This window comes from Pipistrellus kuhlii, unplaced genomic scaffold, assembly GCF_014108245.1.
Source record: "Pipistrellus kuhlii isolate mPipKuh1 unplaced genomic scaffold, mPipKuh1.p scaffold_m20_p_8, whole genome shotgun sequence".
In the NCBI taxonomy this organism is placed as follows: domain Eukaryota; kingdom Metazoa; phylum Chordata; class Mammalia; order Chiroptera; family Vespertilionidae; genus Pipistrellus; species Pipistrellus kuhlii.
The window spans coordinates 1,592,832-1,614,874 of record NW_023425584.1 but is presented as its reverse complement, the minus strand read 5'-3'; the positions used below and the strand labels follow the sequence as shown (position 1 = coordinate 1,614,874).

General features: G+C 50.2%; 1 protein-coding gene across 2 annotated transcripts; it reads right to left on the bottom strand.

Moving 5' to 3' along the window:
- Positions 1–10,617: 10,617 nt before the first annotated feature.
- ZNF12 (zinc finger protein 12) lies at positions 10,618–21,559 on the bottom strand. Of its 2 annotated transcripts, none has more exons than XM_045576436.1 (5): positions 20,984–21,559; positions 19,625–19,686; positions 15,781–15,988; positions 15,559–15,654; positions 10,618–12,820 (listed from the first exon to the last, which is right to left on the bottom strand). In XM_045576436.1, the coding sequence occupies exons 1-5, from the start codon at positions 21,525–21,527 to the stop codon at positions 10,977–10,979; spliced, it is 2,754 nt and encodes a 917-aa protein (XP_045432392.1). In that variant the 5' UTR covers positions 21,528–21,559; the 3' UTR covers positions 10,618–10,976. The 2 variants fall into 2 exon arrangements, with proteins under 2 accessions (XP_045432392.1, XP_036279415.2); XM_036423522.2 differs by having other exon boundaries at positions 15,862–15,988.
- Between the last annotated feature and the right edge of the window lie 484 nt (positions 21,560–22,043).

Below are 22,043 nucleotides of genomic sequence, written 5' to 3'. Positions count from 1 at the left end.
GCCAGCAGCCGAGCTGCAGGGCTGGAGTAGGAGGCCGGTAGTCAGTGGGTGGGGAGAGGGCCTGGGTGGCGTTGGCATGAATTAGCCGGGCTGGGTGGGGGTGGGGGTGTGTGGAGGGCAGGGGTCCTGGTCCCCAGCCTCCTCTCCTTGTGGGACAGGGGCCTCAGAAAGGGCTGAGGGCACCTTGGGCGGGCCCCCCGGGGCTGGGGCCTGGCTCCGTGCTGTTCCTCCTGGCGCGGCCCTCGAATGGGTGCCCCGGCTGGCCCCAGCTGCTGCTGCCTGCTCCGGGCCGTGGGCACGAGGACCAAGCTCTAATAAAGACGAGAAACGAGCTATCTGACTGAGTTCCGTGTTGTTGCCGCCCTGCTGCCCTAGGGGAGGCGCCGCGAGGCCTGGGGCCCGTCTGGTTTCCTCACACGTTTTCTAGGAGTTTTTCTTCCAGGGAACGGGATTGGCCCCTGAGGAGCCAGCCCTGGTGAGCTTTGACCCTGCTGTCTGTCCGCACACTGCCACCGAGTCCTGGAACACACCCAGCCGCATGGGGGCAGCCTTCCCACGGCCCCCTCCTGGTGGTCCCGAAACGTGCCTGAGCCACAGGCCCCTCCTCCTCCTCTGAGGCCCGTACCACCTGCTCGGCCCGGGCAGAGGGTGCCTCCCCCCGGGCCCTAAACACTTACTTTTGAACTGACTTATTGACTTCGCAGCACATGTCCCCCAGCCCAGACCCTCTCCTCCCGTGCTCCCGCCAGGGATTTGAAAATATGAGCTGTATAGTAAACTCTGTTTTCAAATGTGATTTGGAGGCATCAGGACATTTCAGATTTAATGAAAAAGACCTAGCCCAAAAGATCCACCTTGAGGATTTTAAAGTCTTTTCAGAAAGATAAAGTATTCCCTGCTAGGGCTTAGCCATTGGCCGGCCAATTTTTTAAAAAATATATTTATTGATTTCAGAGAGGAAGGGAGGAGAGATAGAAACATCAATGATGAGAGAGAATCATTAATTGGCTGTCTCCTTACCTCCCCTCCCCCACCCTGGGGATCGAGCCTGCAGCCCAGGTATGTGCCCTAGGCTGGAATCGAACCAGGGACCCTTCAGTCTGCAGGCCAACATTCTATCCAGTGAGCCAAGCCGGCTAGGGCTGTTTTTATCTTAATGCGGGGCGAGGCTTCAGTCTTAATGGTCACAGACAAAAGGGCAGCCTTCCTGGCTGGAGAGGACTTCATGTTTCTGGGACCTTGATTCATCCTGAAAGTGTCGGTGAGCATCTCCCTTCGTTGCCCAGGAGGGATGGATGCCCTGAGATGTGACCCAGGAGAGGGGGCAGCTGGAGAGCCAGAGCCCGGAGCACCACTCTCGCCTCCACCTACACTCGTTACTTTCCTGATCTCACAGCTCACGGTTCCCAGCCTCCTCCTTTCTCCTGCCCCTTCCATGTCATCTCCCCCGACGTTCTCTCTGTCCTTTCCTTCCTTCCTTTAATTGGCTGCATATGGAATAAAGTATTTTGAAACTTTTGGTTATATTTATTAAATAAAGCTTTATGATCCTTGTTCCTTAATGTTTTGCCTGTTTACAAAATGCATGCCCCAGTAGTTGTAAGAATTCCAACAAAAATGTGGTAAACACACTTTTCACGTCCTTAGGAGTCATACCACAAACAGCCACCAGGGGCCACGGCTTCCGAAGAGCACGCCGGTGCACACTGCGTCCATGTCCATGGAAATCCTTTAAAACTACGAACATACTTGACTTATTGCAATGTGATTTTATCACTTGATATATATATATATATATATATATATATATATATATATATATATATATATATATCTGATGACATTCTTTCCTACCTCACTCATTTTAAATATATATATATATATATATATATATATATATATATATATTTTTTTTTTTTTTTTTACAGAGAGGGAGAGAGAAACATGGATGAGATAGAAACATTGATGAGAGAGAAACATCGATCAGCTGCCTCCTGCACCCCCCTCACCAACTGAGGATGTGCCTGCAACCAAAGTACGTGCCCTTGACCAGACTCAAACCATGGACCCTTTGATCCTCAGGCCGGCACTCTGTCCACTGATTCTTGCACATATATCTTGGTGCAGTCATACAGATTTTAATTAATTAACTTATTTATTTTTATTAAGATATATGTGTACATAGCTTACCAATCCCCACCCATCCCCCATTCCCAAACGTGCGTCATACAGATTTTTAATATAACCACTCATGTTTCTGGGTCAAAGGGCATGCATATTTAAATTTTTGGCTATAACTACATTGCCCCCTAGAAAGGCTAACTCCCGTCCAATAGCATAATCTCAGTGAGGAAGTGCATTTGGTCCGTGGCCTCACCAACACAATTGTTTTCATCCTGTTCATTTCACAGAGAGGCAAATGGCTTGCATTTCTCTATTTTTTTAAATGTATTTTTATTGATTTCAGAGAGGAAGGGGGAGGGAGAGAGAAACAGAAACAATGATGACAGAGAATCATGGATGGGCTGCCTCCTGCACGCCCCCTTCTGGGGATCGAGCCAAAAACCCAAGCATGTGCCCCAACTGGGAATCAAACCATGATCTCTTCCTGGGTGATGCTCAACCACTGAACCATGAATGCCAGGCAGATTTATGTACTTTTAAAGGCATTCCTAAGAAATTGGGAGCACCAAGCAGATTCTTTTCCCTTTTTAAACATTGAGGTGAAGCCCTGACTGGTTTGGCTCAGTGGATAGAGTGTCGGCCTGCAGACTAAAGGGTCCCAGGTTTGATTCCAGTAAAAGGCATGTACCTTGGTTGCGGGGACATCCTAAATAGGAGGTGCACAGGAGGCAGCTGATCGATGTTTCTCTCACATCGATGTTTCTAACTCTCTCCCTCTCTGGAAAAAAAAAATCAATACAATTATTTTTAAAATAAACATTGAGGTGAAATTTATGTTACATAAAAATAACCATTTTGCCCTCCCTTCCAGGCCTGGTCCCTCTGGATTTCCCTCCCCTGCTGGCCTGATTGCCCACAGCTGCCCTCTCCTGATGCCATCTTGTGGTGACCATCTTGTGTCCACTGTCCACATGGGGGCAGCCATCTTGTGTGTTGGAGCGAAGGTCAATTTGCATGTTACCGCCTTATTATCTAGGATCATTCCTGCTGTAAAAAACTGCTTGGCTGTGCTCACTTGATTACATTCTCCTCTGTATGACCGAGCCTCTCCCTTGCTCGGGGGCCGTGAGGGAGGCCCTCATCCGGGGACCAGCGTCCGCTGAGGGGTGCATTGGGAGGAGTGAGGTGAAGGGAGGCGAAGAGAAGTGGGTGGGGGTCCAGAGGGCTCCCGCAAGGCCCCGCCCCGCGTGGGCGGAGCCTCGGTGTGGGCGGAGCCTCCCGCGACACCTGCGCTGCGTGGGGCTGGGCGGCGTCCTGCTGGGCTCCCGCCTCGCTGGGCGCGGGGTCTCCACCTTCCAGGCCCCAGAGGACGGCGGAGGCGGGCAGCCCTGCGGCGACGGAGCGGTGAGTCTGGCTGAGCGCCCTGCGTGGACCCGCGTCCAGAGGCGGCGCTGCCGTCTGCGCGGCCCCGGCCCCGCCTCAGGCGGCCCGGGCGGAGGCTCCCTCAGGTTCCCGCGCCGGACGGCTCCGCCCGAGCGCACCCCGCGGGGAGGAGCCCGGCCCTGCGGCCCCTGCGCGGTCCGGGAGGGAAACCCGGGCCCTGCGCGGTCCGGGAGGGAAACCCGGCCCCTGCGCGGTCCGGGAGGGAAACCCGGCCCCTGCGCGGTCCGGTAGGGAAACCCGGGCCCTGCGGCCCCTGCGCCGTCCGGGAGGGAAACCCGGCCCCTGCACGTCCGGTAGGGAAACCCGGGCCCTGCGGCCCCTGCGCGGTCCGGGAGGGAAACCCGGCCCCTGCGCGTCCGGTAGGGAGCCCCGGGCCCTGCGGCCCCTGCGCCGTCCGGGAGGGAAACCCGGCCCCTGCGCGTCCAGTAGGGAGCCCCGGGCCCTGCGGCCCCTGCGCGGTCCGGTAGGGAAACCCGGCCCCTGCGCGGTCCGGTAGGGAGCCCCGGGCCCTGCGGCCCCTGCGCGGTCCGGTAGGGAAACCCGGCCCCTGCGCGGTCCGGTAGGGAAACCCGGCCCCTGCGCGGTCCGGTAGGGAGCCCCGGGCCCTGCGGCCCCTGCGCGGTCCGGTAGGGAAACCCGGGCCCTGCGCGGTCCGGTAGGGAAACCCGGCCCCTGCGCGGTCCGGTAGGGAAACCCGGGCCCTGCGGCCCCTGCGCGGTCCGGTAGGGAAACCCGGGCCCTGCGCGGTCCGGTAGGGAAACCCGGGCCCTGTGCTGTCGGGGGGCGCGTCCCCGGTGCCCAACCTCCGTCCCAGCTCCCGGGCGCGGGGAGGGTGCCGCCTGCGGATGCGGGGCCCCGACGGAGGTTCCGGCCAAAGCGGGCTTGTCCTCCAGGCTCTGCCGGGACCAGGCGGCCTCCTGGGGCCTGAAGGAAGGGGCTGCAGGGCCGGCCTCTCACCGGGAAGAAACCCTCCTCCTCAGCCTCGGACCCGAGCCCCGGCAGAGCAGCAGAGGCGGCAGCAGAGCCGGAGAGGCCCCGAAGCTGCGGTCCCCGCGCGGCAGAGAGAAGGGGACGGGCCGGTGGTCGCCGGGAGGGGCCGGCGGGAGATCGCACCGCAGAGTCCGGCGCTGGAGGGTCCGAGGTTGGGGAGCTCTTCAACTCTCACCCGCAAAGGGCACCTCCTCCCCTTCCTTCTCCCCCGAGTCTGTCCGAAGCCGGCAGCGCCCTCATCTCGTCCAGCCCGCATGTCGGCGTCTGGGGTGCGCTGCTCCGGCTTCATCTTACAGGGCCACCAGCAGCTCAGGGAGGATTTGCAAGGTTATTGATCGTGAGTCTTTTGACCGAAGGCAAGAAGAATCTAAAAGGGAAAATGACTCTTCTAGGACCAATGAGAAGCGAACAGAAGTCAGAATGCCCAATTCCTGTATTCTCCTTGGTGCTGTCCACACAATCACATGGAAACAAATTTCCTCCCAAAAGGCCCTTATGAGAAACATCCCCTCAGATAAGAAACAGGGTTTTTTGGGGGGGAGGGGCTCTTTTCCTTTTTATTGGATTTATTGGGGTGACACTGGTTAACAAAATTATACAGGTTTCATGGGGAAGAAATGGTTGTGTTTTGTTTTTAAAGACCCATGTTTGAGCACCTATCCCCCTTTCCAAAGCTTTATGAGGATTCTAGAATATACAAAATAGACTTTGTAGTTCCTCCCTCCTCCCAAATATCAGTTTTAATTAGGGCATCGTATTCTGTCTTTTGAGATGCCTTGATACTTCTGTTTTAAATATTTTTGTGTTAGAGGGAGATAGATAATTAGAGCAGTAGCGAACATTGCAGGCTTAAGGAGTCACAAAGGTTACCTTCCTCTCCTTCTCCAAGGTTGGAGGTTACCCGCTGGTGTGGAAGGTTTTTAGGCCAGTGGAGGTGCTGCAGGGCCAGCCAGCTCTCATTCTATTCCCTCCCCCAGGTTCCCACTCTTCCAGGAACAAGAAAAAACGAGCAAATCCCAGGTGAGTTCTTTTCTTTGCTCCTTATCTATCAGTGGATTTCATAGCTTTTGTATATATTATTGTGTTCATATATTAAGATGGAAAAGTGGAATTTGATTAAAAGCCTATTTCTAGGTAAATGAAGAGTGAGTAGCTCTGGTCTATGTAGGTCATGTGATCCTGTGATTTATGTAGGTCATGTAGTCCTAAAGCCACCAAATTACTTGAAAGTATGATTTCTGCCATGCTGTGGGTTGCATTTCACTGTTGATATATATTTTTAAATTAAATAAATCTTTATTGCTCAGATTATTTCAATTGTCCCCCCCCCATAGCTCCCTTCCACCCAGTTCCCACCCCACCCTCTGCCCTTACCTCCCCTTCCCATTGTCCTCATCCATAGGTGTGGTATTTTAGTCCAGTCTCTTCCTGCACCTCCTACATCTCTTTCCCCCTGATAACTATCAATCCACTCCCTTTCTTTGCCCGATTCTATTATATTCATTAGTTTATTCTGTTCCTCAGATTTTTAATTCACTTGATTTTTAGATTCACTTGTTGATAAATATGTATTTGTTGATCATAATTTTTATCTTTACTTTTTTCTTCCTCCTCTTCTTAAAGATTACCTTTCAGCATTTCATGTAATACTGGTTTGGTGGTGATGAACTCCCTTAGCTTTTTCTTATCTGTGAAGCTCTTTATCTGACCTTCAATTCTAAATGATAGCTTTGCTGGGTAGTGTAATCTTGGTTGTAGGTTTTTGCTATTCATCACTTTGAATATTTCTTGCCACTCCTGACTGGCCTGCATAGTTTCTGTTGAAAAATCAGCTGGTAATCGTATGGGTGCTCTCTTGTAGGTAACTGTTTTACTCAGTTATTTGAGGTGGACACTCTTGGTGCTCCCCTTTGTGTACTGCGTACAGCCTTGTTGTAGTTAAGTCTTGATTGTTGTTGGTATCACTGGGAGGAATTGACCTCCAGACCTATTGTCTGTATCAGCTTGTCTACACCAAGATATCTTCTGTATTGGAGACAGTCTTATAGGATCAGACTTTTGCAAAAGCCTCTGTGCTCACCTTGGATGGGGCAGAGCCTCAGGGCTGAGCCGCCAGTCTTGGCTTCCCGTCAGTCCTGCCCTTGTGCGTGTGCCTCAGACTTCTGCCTTCCACAGATCCCCTGAGTTTCTGCCTGACAGTTCAGATTCCCCTTGTAAAAGCATGGGTGCCCCAGGAGCTCGCCCTGAACTGGGTTTCAGTGCTCAGTGCAGTTAGGAACTTCCAACTCCTTCTGCTATGAGAGGCCGCAGCAGCTTCCGCTGTCAGACCTCTCTGCGTGCACTCACTCTCACGCTGTGTCTCCGGCTCCCCTGGTCTCCCAGTCTGGTCAGTCCTCTCTGGGCGGCTCCCGGCTCCCCCGCGTCTCCCAGTATCTGAGTCTCCAGGTGCCTCTCTCTACAGTCCAGACTCCACCCATATGAGCCTGAGTCCACAGGGTTTTGGCCAGGGTTGGGGATCAGTGCAGCTGGAACAGGGTTCACTGCAGTCAAGGGCATCCTTTCCCCTCCCGCCATCCGGCACTTGGCTGCCCTTCCTCTCTGCATGAGCGTCTCCCTACCTCAGTGCTTTGCAGCTCCCGATCTGATCTGTGAGCCTCTCTCCTCCTTTCTAGTTGTAAATTTCCTGCTCAGCCAGCTTTCCTGTGGTTTTGGATGACGTCCGTTCTTTTTCTTATTTTGAAATTGTGCGAGGCAGTAGTTTAGGCGCTTACCTCGTCCGCCTTCTTGGTTCTCCCCCGATGGTGTCTTTTTTAAGAAAAGATATGTTTTCATTGATTTCACAGAGGAAGAGAGGGGGAAAGATAGAAACATCAGTGATCGGAATCATTGATTGGCTGCCTCCTGCAGCCCCACACTAAGGATGGAGCCCACAACCTGGGCATGCTCTCCAACTTGGAATCGAACCCTGACCTCCTGGTTCATAGGTCAATGCTCAACTGTCTCAGGAAGGCACCATCGAGGGCGAGAATGTGTAGAATGTAGAAAACTATTCCAATACAAGTTTTCTTCACCTGCCCAACAGCATCTGGCTGCCAGCACCTCCCCTGCAGGAGCCACGTCATTCTTCCCGCAGAGCTGGCTTCCATTCAGGCTGGTCCTATGACCCATGGCCTTCTCTTACCTCAGTCGGATCTCAGAGTTGGGCTATGGAAACAAGTCAGCAGCCTGTGCTATCCTCAATTTCGCAGTAATCATAAGACTTTAGATTCAAGGAAAGGAAAGCAATTTATCTGTGATGCAGATATCGCTGTGATGAGAAGAAAGAATAGGATTAAAAATGTATTTCCTTGCTGTTTAACTGGAGGCATTCTATAGAGCTGGCCGTCATCTATAAGCAGGTAGCCTGATAGACAGCCTTCTCTGGGGAGCATGTCTCGAGGGCCCAGCCAGGCACTGTGGGCTTGAATAAGGAGGGTGATGTCTCAGATAGAATGTGGCCCGGGCCTTCATTTGGACCTATTTGAGGGGACATGGGAGCACCACTGAGCCATTGCGTCACTAACCCGAGGACGATTTAAAAAAGGGGAGCATCTCACCTCCATGCGCCAGGAAAAGGTGGCCTCTTGCTCAGCCCTTAAAAATCCCTCAGGGTTCCTCATCTGCTCACACTGCTCATTATGAGGTCTCCATGTTCACAAAGCAAGCACTCACCTTGTCTGGACTGTTTTCCGTTCTTACTGTCTGACCCAGGCCACGTGTGCTTTCTTTCACTAACTCTGGCCTGGTGGATCTTCCATGATGGCCTGAATAGTTCAGACCTTTACAGATGTCCCATTCCATCAAATCTGAGACAAACCATTATTCAAGTACCTCTTAGGAAGTACTTAATGGGAAAGGAGAAAAAGGGCCAGTTAAACCAGAACATGCTAACTTCAGAGATATAACAACATGGACATTTGGGAAACTGAACAATTACATTTCTGGATTACTGAAGAGGCCAAGTAAGCCCACTTACACATACAACCCTTCTATGTGCAGGGCTCCATCAGAGGAAAAGAATGTGGTAAGCCATGTAAACTTTTCACATATTTTACTTAAAATGCATACCATTGAAGTTATAAGGATGATACATGAGTGTGGAAAACCTTGGTAGATATCATTTCAGCAATTATACTGGAGGGCTCTTGAACTGAATGCATGGTTCTTACACAGAACTAACTACAGCCTGCCAGACCTTCAGTCCTGTTATGTGGCACAGGCACAGTCACCTAGAAGGGAAAGTGCTGAGCAACAGAACAGGTGCCACAAGTGGTGGAAATAGTGAAAAATGTGGCCATTCCTCTTAATGGTGAGGAATATACTACTCAAATAACACAGGCATCAGGCTAACCACTGGAAACAAGAGGAGGTTCTTACCTTTCAAAATATGCTGTCAACTACAGTGCAGCAACAACCTATGAATATGAATGAGCCTAAACAAACGTTATGGCATGCATTACAAAAAGGAATGTATCTGGATCCAAAGGTCCTTAGGTCAGTGATGTAACGATTCATGGAAATGGATACACTCAATTGTTTCTAATGCTCTACTTACATCAAAATTTACAGGAAATAAATCTCTGTATCAACACCTCAAAATAAATGAATTCCCTAAAGTCCACTTCTCACTTGTGTAACTCCTACAAAGGTGTCACTTTGTATCTTCAGTTACCAATGAAAGAGCAACCCAAATCTACTGGCTGGAAAAGGTAAGAGTCTTTCACAGAGGAACAGTCCCGAGGCGAAGTGGCTCCATGGATGGCTGGTCCAGTGGCTCAGCATCCCTGTCTGGGCCCCAGGTCTGCGTCTTTCTGCTCTGCCACACTTTAGATACATGTCATTGTTGAGACATAAAAAAGTATCACTTCCCAGCAAGGCAACGTTCCTTACCCACAGGACTCCAAACCTTTTCCAAAAATAATGTGTCAAGTATCTCCTTTGTATATGTGTCTAGAATTGGGTGCCAAGATCACCTCATTGCTGGTAATGAGGAAGGCATTATCATTACTGGTTGAAACTGATCAGGATTTATCCCTGTTCCATCAGGAGAAATGGATACCCAAACTCTGCCAGCAAACAGTAAGGAGCAAGTGGCAAGGGTGGTTACTCAACATGACACTGGATGGGTTCTCTTATTTAAATGAGGTCTGACTTCAGAGAAGCCTTCCCACATCAAGCACATTCACATTCCCCCGCCTATGGATCCTCTGATGGCTATTGAAGGCTGATTTGTGGTAGAAATTTTTCCCACATTCGCAACAATGTCTGCCACAAGCCGGTGTGAACATGTTCTTCAGTCACCCAGGAATAGGACGGAGTAGAGCACAGTGTTTAAAAATACTATCAAATAAAATACACATAATTCCTAAATTACATGGTACGGTGGTTTGTACATTTACATTTGTGTAGGCATCCAAAAAAAAAGAAAAACAGATCAAAATTAGATAAAAATTTAAGTTCAGTTTTAAAATGTAGAGTTCAATGAATATTGGTTTTTCTCACTACTAGAGACTTCTGGCATTAACAATTTAAAATTACCTATGCAGTTTTCTATTTTGTACATTATTTTCTATCTCTTGCTAATTCAGATATAGTTGTGAACATTATAAATACACTGACTTCATTATGGCAGTGTTTAGTTATTCAGTTCATTAACAATAATCAAATATATTTGTAAGTGCTAGGAAAGAGTACAAGAAGAAACATACTTTATATATACCAAATACTATAATAGTTCAATGACAATGCATTCTAAGTACTAACATGGCTGTATTATTAAAATAGCCAATCTTACACGTCTTACAAATCATTCCAATAAGGATATACTGCCTTTTCAAACATGATTCCAAATGAATGTACAGTCCCTGTAATGTACCATTCTAAAAAACAAGTTAATAAAGGCCTGCATGGTCAGGACACACTCATGTATGAGTTTAATGTGGCTGTATTGTGGTCCTGATGAACTATCTAGTCTTATAGATCCTATTTATACAAAGGGTACATTTATTCACAATATATATATTACAAAAAACTTGATATTATAACAGAAATGTAACTTTTAGTATTAATAACTCCAGAGGAGACTTTTCCACATTCTGTAAAATGACAGATCTCCTGTTGGAATGAATTCCCTGATACGTGAAACAGTCTGACTCCATGGAAGTGTATGGACATTCTACATGTTCATACATTTTACAGTCTGGTATCTCACAAGTCATGTGTCTTATTGTAGTTGCAGTTTCCGCTCTGTGAATTCTCAGATTAGAAGTTTGATAATGCACAGAGGTGGGTCTACTTTCCCCTGTGTGAACTCTGACTTAACAAAGGTAGGAATTAACATTACACTGGATGGGTTCTCTTATGTAAAATGAGGTCTGACTTCAGAGAAGCCTTCCCGCATCAAGCACATTCACATTCCCCCGCCTATGGATCCTCTGATGGCTATTGAAGGCTGATTTGTGGTAGAATTTTTTCCCACATTCGCTACATTCATAGGGTTTCTCTCCTGAATGAGTTCTGTAATGTACAGTAAGGTATGACATTCGAGAGAAGGCCTTTCCACATTCATTACATTCAAAGGGTTTCTCTCCTGAATGGATTCTATGATGTATCGTGAGGTATGACATCTGAGAGAAGCATTTCCCACATTCGTAACACTCATAGGCTTTCTCTCCAGTGTGTGTTCTCTGATGACGATTAAGAGCTGAATTCTGACAAAAGGTTTTCCCACATTCATTACATTCATAGGGTTTCTCCCCTGAATGGATTCTATGATGTATCGTGAGGTATGACATCTGAGAGAAAAATTTCCCACATACATAACATTCATAGGGCTTCTCCCCTTTATGTATTCTTCGATGTCTACAAAGGGCTGAATTCTGGTAGAAGGTTTTCCCACATTCATGACATTCATAGGGTTTCACTCCTGAATGAGTTCTATGATGTATAGTGAGGTATGACAACTGGGAGAATAATTTTCCACATTCATTACATTCATATGGTTTCTCTCCGGTGTGTACTCTCTGATGTCTCATGAGGGCTGAATTCAGGTAGAAGGTTTTCCCACATTCATTACATTCATAGGGTTTCTCTCCTGAATGAGTTCTATAATGTACAGTGAGATATGATAACCGAGAGAAAAATTTTCCACATTCGTTACATTCATAGGGTTTCTCTCCTGTGTGTGTCCTCTGATGTGTTGTGAGGGTAGACTTGCGGCAGAAGCATTTCCCACATTCATTACACTTATAGAGTTTCACACCTGTGTGAATTTTATGATGGTCATTAAGTGCTGACTTCTGGGAGAAGGTTTTCCCACAGACATGACAAACATAGGGTCTCTCTCCTGAATGTGTTCTCTGGTGTTGAGTGAGGTGAGTCTTCTGGCAAAATGATTTTCCACAATAACTACATTCATAGGGCTTCTCTCCTGAGTGAGTTCTCTGATGTTGAATGAGGTGTAACTTCTGGTAGAAAGTTTTCCCACATTCTGTACATTCATAGGGCTTCTCCCCTGTGTGTGTTCTCTGATGTACAGTGAGGGTTCCCTTTTGGCAGAAGGATTTCCCACACTGATTACATGCATAAGGTTTCTCTCCTGTGTGAGTCCTCTGATGTATAATGAATTTTGACTTTTTACAGAAGGATTTCCCACATGCATTGCATTCATAGGGTTTCATTTCCATATGAGATGTTGGATGTACACTGAGGTTTGACATCTGGAGAAAGGCTATTTCAGATTCATTCCACTTATAGGGCTTCTCCATAGGATTAACAAAAACTGCATCCTTTTGAAAGGCTTTCTGGCATTCAATATATTCAAAGGGTTTCTCCAAAATATTAATGTCCTGATAAATACTTTCTTTATTTAGAGTATAGGCTTCCCCATTTTGATTAAATTCATAAGATTTCTCCCCTGGGTAAGTTTTCTCAAGCTTCACATGAAGAAGTGATTTCCCACAGGCACTACATTCATCAGGCTTCATTCTTGCATAGCTTCCATCACTACTAATATATTCTGAAGTGGATTTTAAGCTCTTTTCACATGAGTCACACTTATAGGATGTTTTTCTTAGAGGAAAAGAGTTTATTTCCACATTAAAAGACTTACCAAGAACATCACCTCTCTCTTCAATTAGAGTTTTGTTGTTGATGGATAGAGTTTGCCTGGAATGTTTGTCTTCACTTTCCTTGACTCTGTCTATCAGGTCAACTTTCCAGACTTCTGAAAAGAGGCAAAATTAACCAAATTTTGTACATCTTCCTACATAAGATATGGGATGAAATGTACATAAGCATGTTTGTGGCATAGATGGTAGCTTCATAGATGAAAATAATTCCATCTGTACCTTTCCCCCTTATTCTTTTTCTTGTGTATGTTTATTCTCACCTGAGGATACTTTTTCGATTTATTTATTTATTTTAGAAAGAATGGAAGGGGAAGAGGAGAGACAGAAAGAGAGAGAGACAGAGACAGAGACACACATATGCATGGGAAAGAGACACTTCAATTGGTTGCCTCCCCACATCCGCAGCCAGAGCTGGGAATTGAATCTATAACTGATGTACGTGCCTTTGACTGGAATCAAATCCTCAACCCTTCAGTCCTCAGGTCGATTCTCTAACCACTGAGAAAAATGGCCATGGCTCCCTTACTCTTTAGTTTGAAAAATCTCTCTCTCTCTTCCTCTCCCCAGTGGTGATAAAAGGGGGAAATTCACTGACAAAGACACAAGAATCTTTTTTTTATAAGAACTTGTTCAAAACTGGGTATAGAAGGTAGAAGAACAGCAGACAAGATGCCAGATGAATGACTGACAATACAGTCATGAGAGAACTCCCAGCAAATGGAGTCCAGTGAAAGCAACAAGCAGCACTGCTGGGTAGGAGGGTTGGAATCTCTCTCCGAGGATGGATCTGTTTTGGAGGAGAAGCAGAACTTCACCCAGCATCATTTCATATCAGCTTGGGAGAAACAGCTCACAGTATAGGCTTGATTTATCAGCCTGTCCCAAGATGCTGTGGCCCTGCCAATGCCCAGCTTACTTTCAACCCCAAGCCTCTGTTCCTACTCTTGCAGGAACTTTTAGCCTTGGTCTACTCAAAACCTCTCTTGGGGGGTCTCCATGCTTTCAGAAAATACTTCTCAAATCCTGTCTCATCTCTGGTAGCTCCATTTTTCTTTAAAGTTGGAAGTAATTACTCTCCACACAATCCCTTTTGCATAGGGATTCAACCTTGTGGAACATTGAAATCCCTGTGAAATTCTGGATTTCAAATTACTCTATATGGCTCTGTTCTCTTTTCTTAACCAAAACCCATCTCTTAGGAAGTATGTCTCTATTTCCTATATCTTTTGAACCCCTAAATAGAAATTAGAGAAGCTGTTCTTACTAGTAATCTAAATCATGTGGGTATCTGTCAAGTACCTACTGGATATATGAGATGTGACCTAAACATGCATGCTCAGAAACAATGACCTGTCAATTACTTCTGAATGAGGGACAAGGAAGTTCTGCCGCTTTAGCCAGTTTGGCTCTGGATAGAGTGTCGGACTGCAGACTTCAGGGTCCTGGGTTCAATTCCAGCCAAGGGCACTCAATCCCTTATAAAGAGCATGCAGGAGTTAGCCAATCAATGATTCTCTCTCATCATTGATGTTTATATATCTCTTTCCCTTCTCTAAAATCAATAGAAATACATTACAAAAAAATAAAAAAAAAGATTCTGCAACCTGTCTGGCTCCTCGGGTATAGGAGAAATAACCGTGTACTACACGTTACACAGCACAGCGAGGGGAATATGCTCCTTTCCAGGTTAGAATCCAGGGGTAGTGAGCCTCAAGCTAAAAATATGTGCCGAAAGATACTAGATTCTGGATCAGACCTAGGAATGGAGTCAAGAGATTAGAGTTAGGATAAGAGTTGGAAGGAAAAACTTCGAGGGAAGGGTTTGAAAGTTTGAGCTCTGACTTAAGAGAATGTGTTTTCTGGCCAGACGAAGCACACCCCACTGAAAGGCAGAGCTGTAGGGACAATGATCTCGTGAACAGAACACATATGGACTGAATGGGGTTCAGCAGCATTTTTGGAAACAACTGAAAGTTACTTTTTCAGGCAATACAGGCCCATGATTGTGGTGCTTCTCAGAGGATGAGGAAGCTAATTCCTTCAGGAACTAACGGAATCACTGTAGGCTCATCCTGTGAAATGAGTGACAGGACAACTGGAACTTCTGGTGAACACACCTTGCAAATCCAAGTAGAATGAAGGTGTCCCCCACGAGGACAGGGCAGGCAAGGCACAGAAACCCGAGACCTGAGGCAGAGGAGCCCTTCACAGACAAACCCTGAAGGAGGGGCAGGAGGGGGACAAGTCCCAGGTCTACTCTGCACAATGACTCACTATAAAGGCACTGGGGACCCAGAGCAACCAGAAATGGGAGAGACAGATGAACAGCACTCGGAAAAGGAGGGAGCCCCAGATCCTGCTGTCACCACTGAGGACTAGCGAGCACCACAGCCCACGTGCCCTCCCAGGTGAACGGCTTTCACTGGCTGAGACACGATGAGCGTCTGGGATCTTACCTCAAAGAAGGAGAAGTGACAAGTGAAGGTGGAGATGGAAACACATCGGAGGCAAATGCACGTTAAAGGAGGGGGAAGCACGAACTTAAGGTCACATAAGTTATGTGGTGGTAACAGACTTGTGAATGCCTCGAAACACAATCCATGACAGCAGGTTACCGAAAAGAGAGAGCGAGACCGAGGTTTGAGAGGAAGGGACTGGATTTGGTTCTGGGAGATGAGCATGGAAAAGCTCTAAAACACGTTTTTGCTGGGAGTGACAGGCAGGCAGCTAACACACACAGCTAACTTCTCTAGTCACTTCTAACGGTTTGGAACCACCAACAATTCCAGAAAAACGCTGCCAGTCAGCAGTCCCCTCGCTGCCTCCCACCCACCTGGGCAACCATGAGGTGGGACTTCCCCGTCTCCTCTCCAGGGCTCCTCTCCTTGCTCCAGCTTGGAGATGACGTCCGGTTTGACGAGGTGGCAGCCTGTTAACAGAGAGAGACCGACCCTGAGCCTGGCGGCGGGGCTTCTGCAGAGAGCGGTGCCGAAGTGCCCTCTGAGCTGTGCCGCTTCACCAGGAGGCAAATGCCCTGCCTGGTGCCCAAACACACCATTCACATTTATCCCATCAAATTCATCAGAAAACGTGTGGGAAATCCCGGATGACTTAGCAGCTCGGCCGCTCTGCTCACCCACGGAGATGAGGTGGCTGTAGTTCTCCAGCATCACATCCCTGTAAGTGGTCTTCTGCTCCGGGCCCAGCTGCTGCCACTCCTCCTGGGTGAAGGCCACGGCCACGTCCTTGAATGACACCGGCTCCTGTAACAGCAGCGCGATGGGACTTGGGACGGGGACGAGGCGTCCGGGGACAAGAGCTTACCGGGTCACTGGCAGAGGCAGCCAGGGCCCCGGATCCCTCTGTGTTACAGGTGGTGGAAGGGGAACAACGCGCTGAGGCAGGCACTGAAAGGTCACTCAGGGTTCACACCCAAAAAGAAACGGGTCTTGACTGAGCCACACACTCCTGGCTGCTGGGGAGACTCAGCCGGGCAGGCGGCTGCCCGAGGAGCCCGGGCCCGAGGACACCCATGGAAACGGGCCCCTGCTCCTTCATCCTGCTTCCAACACGAATGGTGCTGGTTCTGCTGCTGCTCCAGCTCAGCCTCCTCAGCTGGCTCCTCCCCCTCCACGTCATCCCAGGTGGAAGGCTCTGGGCTCCCTTTCGATCCGTTACTCTGCTGTCTGCACTCACTGCTCCGATGCTGCTCCATCTGCCTCATGGATTTAGTTACCGCCTATGGGTCAGCATTTCCCCACTGGCTATCACCAGCCCAGACTCTCTCCTCGTTCCTGATAGGTCCAGATCTCAACCTCAACGTGCCTGAAACCCAGCCGCTGTTCCTGTCCAAACCTGTCCCTCCAGCTTACAGGAGCCAATCGGCAATGCCTGCCAGTTACCAAAGCAACAGGCAAGCCAGGCAGCACCTGCTGGTTTGGTATTGTTATGCAGGGGTAAGCCTGCGGCAGGGTCAGCACCATTTCTATTGGTAACACACTGTTGCCGCTTGCAAACAGCGTGACCGTGACTGTTGCAAGCCAGTGTGTGACTTGGTGATAGCTGTAAGTGCTAGTAGCTTGGCCAAGTTCACGTTTATGCAGAAGGTGAGGGGAAATCGCACTGTTCTTCCTCTGGCTTAAACCGCTTTGCCTTGGCTGGTGCTGCTCAGTAGTTAGTGGGTCATGAATTTGACTCCCAGTCATGTACCTGGGTTGCAGGTTTGATCCCCAGCCCCAGTCAGGGTCCGATGTGTCTCTCTTATGGAAATAGTTCTCTCTCTCTTCCCCTCTCCCTCCCTCCCACTGATTCTAAAAATCAATAGGAAAAAAATATCCTCGGGTGAGGATTAAAAAAAAAGCAGCAGCTTTTCGGACACTTTTAATTTTAAGAAAGTGCGTTTTGGGAACTTGGATAATGAATTAAGAAACCAATCAGAACTGCAGACTGAGGATTTTAGGTTAGTTAGAGAAGACGAAGGAACAACCATTAACTGCTTCAGGAGCCCCTCAGACCAGTACTGTGAGGGACAGCTGTGTGGTCACACAGGCTGGAACATGGACGTGGCAGTGAGAATACTTTGTGACCATCCTCATCACTACCCTCAGAGCTAGCTTTCCTACAGCGAGGAGGGGAACACCGGCGCCTTACACTTTCCTAGAGGCCCGTCCTAACTGGCCAGGAAAGGGGGGAAGCACCGAGACCCCACTAGTGAAGACTGGGAGAATTGTCCCCCAGAGGACTGGAACGGCCTCAGGCCTCAGAGGGACAGTGAGAGCCACTGGCCCAAAGACTGTGGTCCAAGGGTCCTGAGCCAGCAAGTCAGGCGTCTTCAAACTACGGCCCGGGGGCCACATGCGGCCCGCAGAGGAGTCTGATCCGGCCCGCCGGGTTTTTTGGGCAGTGAGCGCAGCCGAGGTGTTACAGTAGGAATTAGTAGTTCATATAGTCCGGCCCTCCAGCTCTCTGAGGGACCGTGATCTGGCCCCCACTTTAAAAAGTTTGAGGACCCCTGCAGCAAGTCCTTCCTCCTCACATCAGGGAAAAGACACTCAGACCCGCCTCCAGTCAGGGGTTCGAACGCCGCCTGCGTGGCCTGTCTGAAGAAAGCGACTGACATGGCTCCAGAGCCAGGGAGGGGAGACCAAGAGCAGACACATGGAAGAACCACCATACCAAGGATTTCCTCCTCATCATCACCACTGCCGCCGCCACCGGCACCACCAAAGACGCTACGCCCAGCACTCAAGAGGAGGGCGCTCTTGAACTAGGGATCTCACCCACACAAACTTGCTCATTTTGGGAAATTTAAAAAATACCAAGTTCTCAATTTTTCAAAATGAAAATATTACAAAATTATATGGTAATCCTGTAAAACAAAGTAAACTTGGAAAACAATGTTTACCAATGTGACCCACTGGAAAAATATATAAACACTTGAGACTGTAAGTCAGCAAGAAAAGCAAAGCAGCAGCACCTGACTCCAGGCACAGGCTCTCCCCGCAGCGACTGAGCCGCCCGCTCGGAAGGGGCAGGTAGGCCCAGGCTGTGCCCACCCTCACGACAGAGCTTCCCGCAAACTGCGGGGCTGCCTGTCATCTCCCACAACCACTGTTCGGAAGTATCGCCCCAAGAGAAGCTCCTGGAGAGAAAGAATTGCCTCTTTCAACCACGTCCAAGGAAAGGACACAAACCCACCCAGGGCACTGCAGATGGGCGAGGCAGGAGTGGCTAGGTCACAGGGGCCTTTAGCAGGTCAGAGGGCAGGGACAGAACCAAGGCTGCAGGCTTCCAGATAAACCAGGAATGGGGCATCAGTAACCTTTGCCAGACACGTCACTGCACAGTCTGCGGTGCAACCCCAACAGATGATGGGAGAGACTTGGGGAGACTTATGTGAAGGGGAGAGGCCACTCCTCCAGGCGGCCCTGGTTTTACCCCGGATCAAGCATTAACAATGTTGTCACCAACAGCAAAGTCATGTGCTTGGAGTGCTCCCTGGGCAGTGTGCCCCTGGCTTACAGGAGGCACAAGGCACAGATGGCAATGGCTCAGGGCTCATTGTTAAGGATGGCTAGTCACAATTACAGTGACATCATCAGTGAAATCTGTTATTTTTTTATTTTTATTAGTTCATCCTCAACCGAGGACCTTTTCCCATTGATTTATAGGGAAAGTGGGAGAGAGATGGACAGAGAAGAACATGAATGTGAGAGAAACACATTATTTGATTGCCTCCTGCAGGAGCCCCGACCAGGGCCTGGGCTGGGGAGCAGCCTGCAAACAAGGTATGTGCCCTTGACCGAGACCCTTTGGTCCACAGGCTGAAGCTCTATCCACTGAGCCACACCGGCTAGGATGCCAACAAAATCTTTAAAAACTATGAGAAAACAAGTGTTTTGTCTGGTCAGTGTAAGTTGAATATCTAACGGTATTTATCATTTTTGTGATGAATGTCAGAACAAGAGGCACACCTATACTTGGGCTTTAAGAGCTCAGGAGGGCCCTAACCAGTTTGGCTCAGTGGAAAGAGCGCACCTGTGGACTCAAGAATTCCAGGTTCAATTCTAGTCAAGGGCATGTACCTTGATTATGGGCACATCCCCAGTAGTGCAGGAGGCAGCTGATCGATATTTCTCTCTCATTAATGTTTTTAACTGTATTCCTCTCCCTTCCTCCCTGTAAAAAAATCAACAAAAATATATACTTTTTAAAAAGTGCAGGAGGATCATGCTATCTACACATGCAAACATGATAAATGCTGGAGTTGACATGCTGCTCTGTGATTTGTCTGAGCATATCTTTGATCTATTTTCACATGGTAATGTTTGAACTATTCACCTCCAAAAGGTGTATGCTAAAACAAACTAGGGAAGAAATACGTAACCAGAAAAACTCACCATATAGTTATTCATCTTCTGCTGCTCTTGGAAAAACGAGGACTGTGAAACCAGAGGCGGACCTGAAGAAGGAACACAGAGGCGACGAAGTTAGCGATGTGGCCAGCCAAGGAAGTACTCTTCCTGCGTAAGAACTTGCCCAGAAAGTTCCATCAGACACCTCGGGAGACTGTTCCTTAAACCTTCAGAAGTGACAGGAAATGAGGGAGAGCCCACCTGCTGGTCTGTAACTCCCACATCACTATGTGGTGACTGCGTGGATGCATCTCTCATTAGTGAATGAACGCCAAAGCCTAGTGAAATAACCCCCATCATTCAACACTGGAGGCCCGGTGCACGTGCACAGGTGTGGTCCCTCGGCCGGGCATGCGCCCCTTCCCAATCCGGGAACCCTCAGATGGTGCAGTGCCATGTCTGCCAGTTTCCACCCAATCCCTGCAGCCCAGGCTGAGAGGCCCCGCTGGTGCACAGGGCCTCTAGCAGGCACGTAAGATCTTTGGTTAGCCTCTTCCCACCCTCCCTTCTTCCTTCTGAGGTTCCTCAGTCCGGCCCATGTTTCCATGCATGTGCGCTGAGCCTCTGTCCCCTGGTGGTCAGTACGCATCACAGTTACCTGACAGTTGGGGATAGTGGCTCGGGCTTTTATATACGGAGAAGATAAAGAGAAATTTCATTACAGTCATCTGTTTTTTTTTACTCTTTTAACAACTTAAGATCAATAAGTCTTCAGGATGCTCTGAGTAAAGGGATACACTCCAGCAGGGCTAAGTCTAAATTTTTTGTACAAATTTGAGGGAAAAAATCTAAGAAACTTTGACTTAACTATAATACATGGCAAAACACTTGCCCTGGGGGCTCTGAGTCCTGTTGACAATCCCACCGACACAGGGACACCCCGGCAGGTCCCCGCCCTCCTCAGGCCCCCGTTCTCCCGCCCGCACCCAGGCGGAGCACGCCCCCCGCAGGCTGACCTGACGCGCTGCCCCGGGACTGCCCCGGGGGCTCCAGGGCAGTGGGCACACGCTCAGGCCGGTGACCGCGGTCCTGGGGGACGTTTGGGGACACGTTGGAACCCGGGAGGGCGAGGCGGAGGGAGGGGTGTTGGGTGCAGGGAGGAGGGCGCCGTCCAAGCCCAGGCTGGGACCTCCCGTTCCCCCGGGAGACAGGCAAGTCCGAGTGCGGGGCGGCGCCCCTCCCAGCAGCCCGCCCTCCGGGCAGACACGCGGGTCCGGGAGGCGGTCCCGCTCCTCCCGCTCCTCCCGCCCTGGTCCGGGCGAGTCCCCAGCGCCGCTCCCTGCGGGCGGGAGACCCCACCTCCCGGGGTCGCCCACGCCCGGCCGCCCGTGGGGGCTCGCTCACCTGCCCCGAGGCTCCGCGGCGCCGCTTCTCCCGCGGGGTCCCCGCCTCCCAAGCCGCGTCCCCGAGGCGCCGGCCTGGGCCTTCGGGACAGACTCACTCCGGGGACGTCCCGCCCGGGCCGCGCCGCCGCGAGGCGGACGGGCCCAGCCCGACCCGACCCGCCGCCGCCCGCTCCTCGGCCTGGCCCGCGGGCTCCGGGGTGGCCTCGGGCTCCCCGCTCCACGCTCCGCCCGCGCAGGCTCTGGAGCGCCCGCCCCGCCCGCTGGGTGGCGGCCCGACCGGACGGCGGCAGCCCCGCAGGCCCCGGGTCCTCGCCCAACTGAGGCCGAAGCGGGGGCACCGGGGCAGCGGTGACCGGGGCTCGGACAGGAAGCCACAGCGGCGCTGCGGCAGGGCGCCTGCGCGTACACGCACACAGCCCGAGCGCACATGCGCACCAGGACGCCGGAAGTCGCCTGCCAGGGCCCGCCCGGGGCAGCGGGACTCCATTTCCCAGAAGTCTGCGTGCCGTCCCGTTAGGGAGCGTCTTCCAAGTCTCCACCATGTCCAGCGGCGGAGAGGCGCTGTATGGGGCGAGCTGGCCTCTGAGGTGGGACACAATGTTCCCTGTGATTTAAAGGAATGCCTGTCGTGTGGACGCTGCACCACGTGTCTGGGCGCCCTGCCCTTTGGTTATGTGAGGGCTGACGGATTAGAATCAGGGACCATTAACAGCCCTGACAAAATGGGGCAAGGGCTGTATCATGCTCACCGACAAGTGCAGCATTTGATTAAAATATTAGTAAATGGAGTTCTGCGATCACATCATGGAGTGTTAGTCTGGATGCCTTCCCCCGTGGGAAAAAGAAACTCACCCCTGACACGCAGACAGGGTCCCTCCTGGGCTTCTCTTCACTCAGCTACTCCCCTCTGCAGAGCTGCTCCAGCTCCTGGAGTTCTGCATCCCCCGAGCTGCTCCAGTGGCCTGCGAGCACCCTGTCACTTCACTCCTCACTTCCTCCGTGTCTCCCGGTCACAGTTCTGGCCTAAAGCGTCCCTGGACCGGATAGGGGCAGCACCG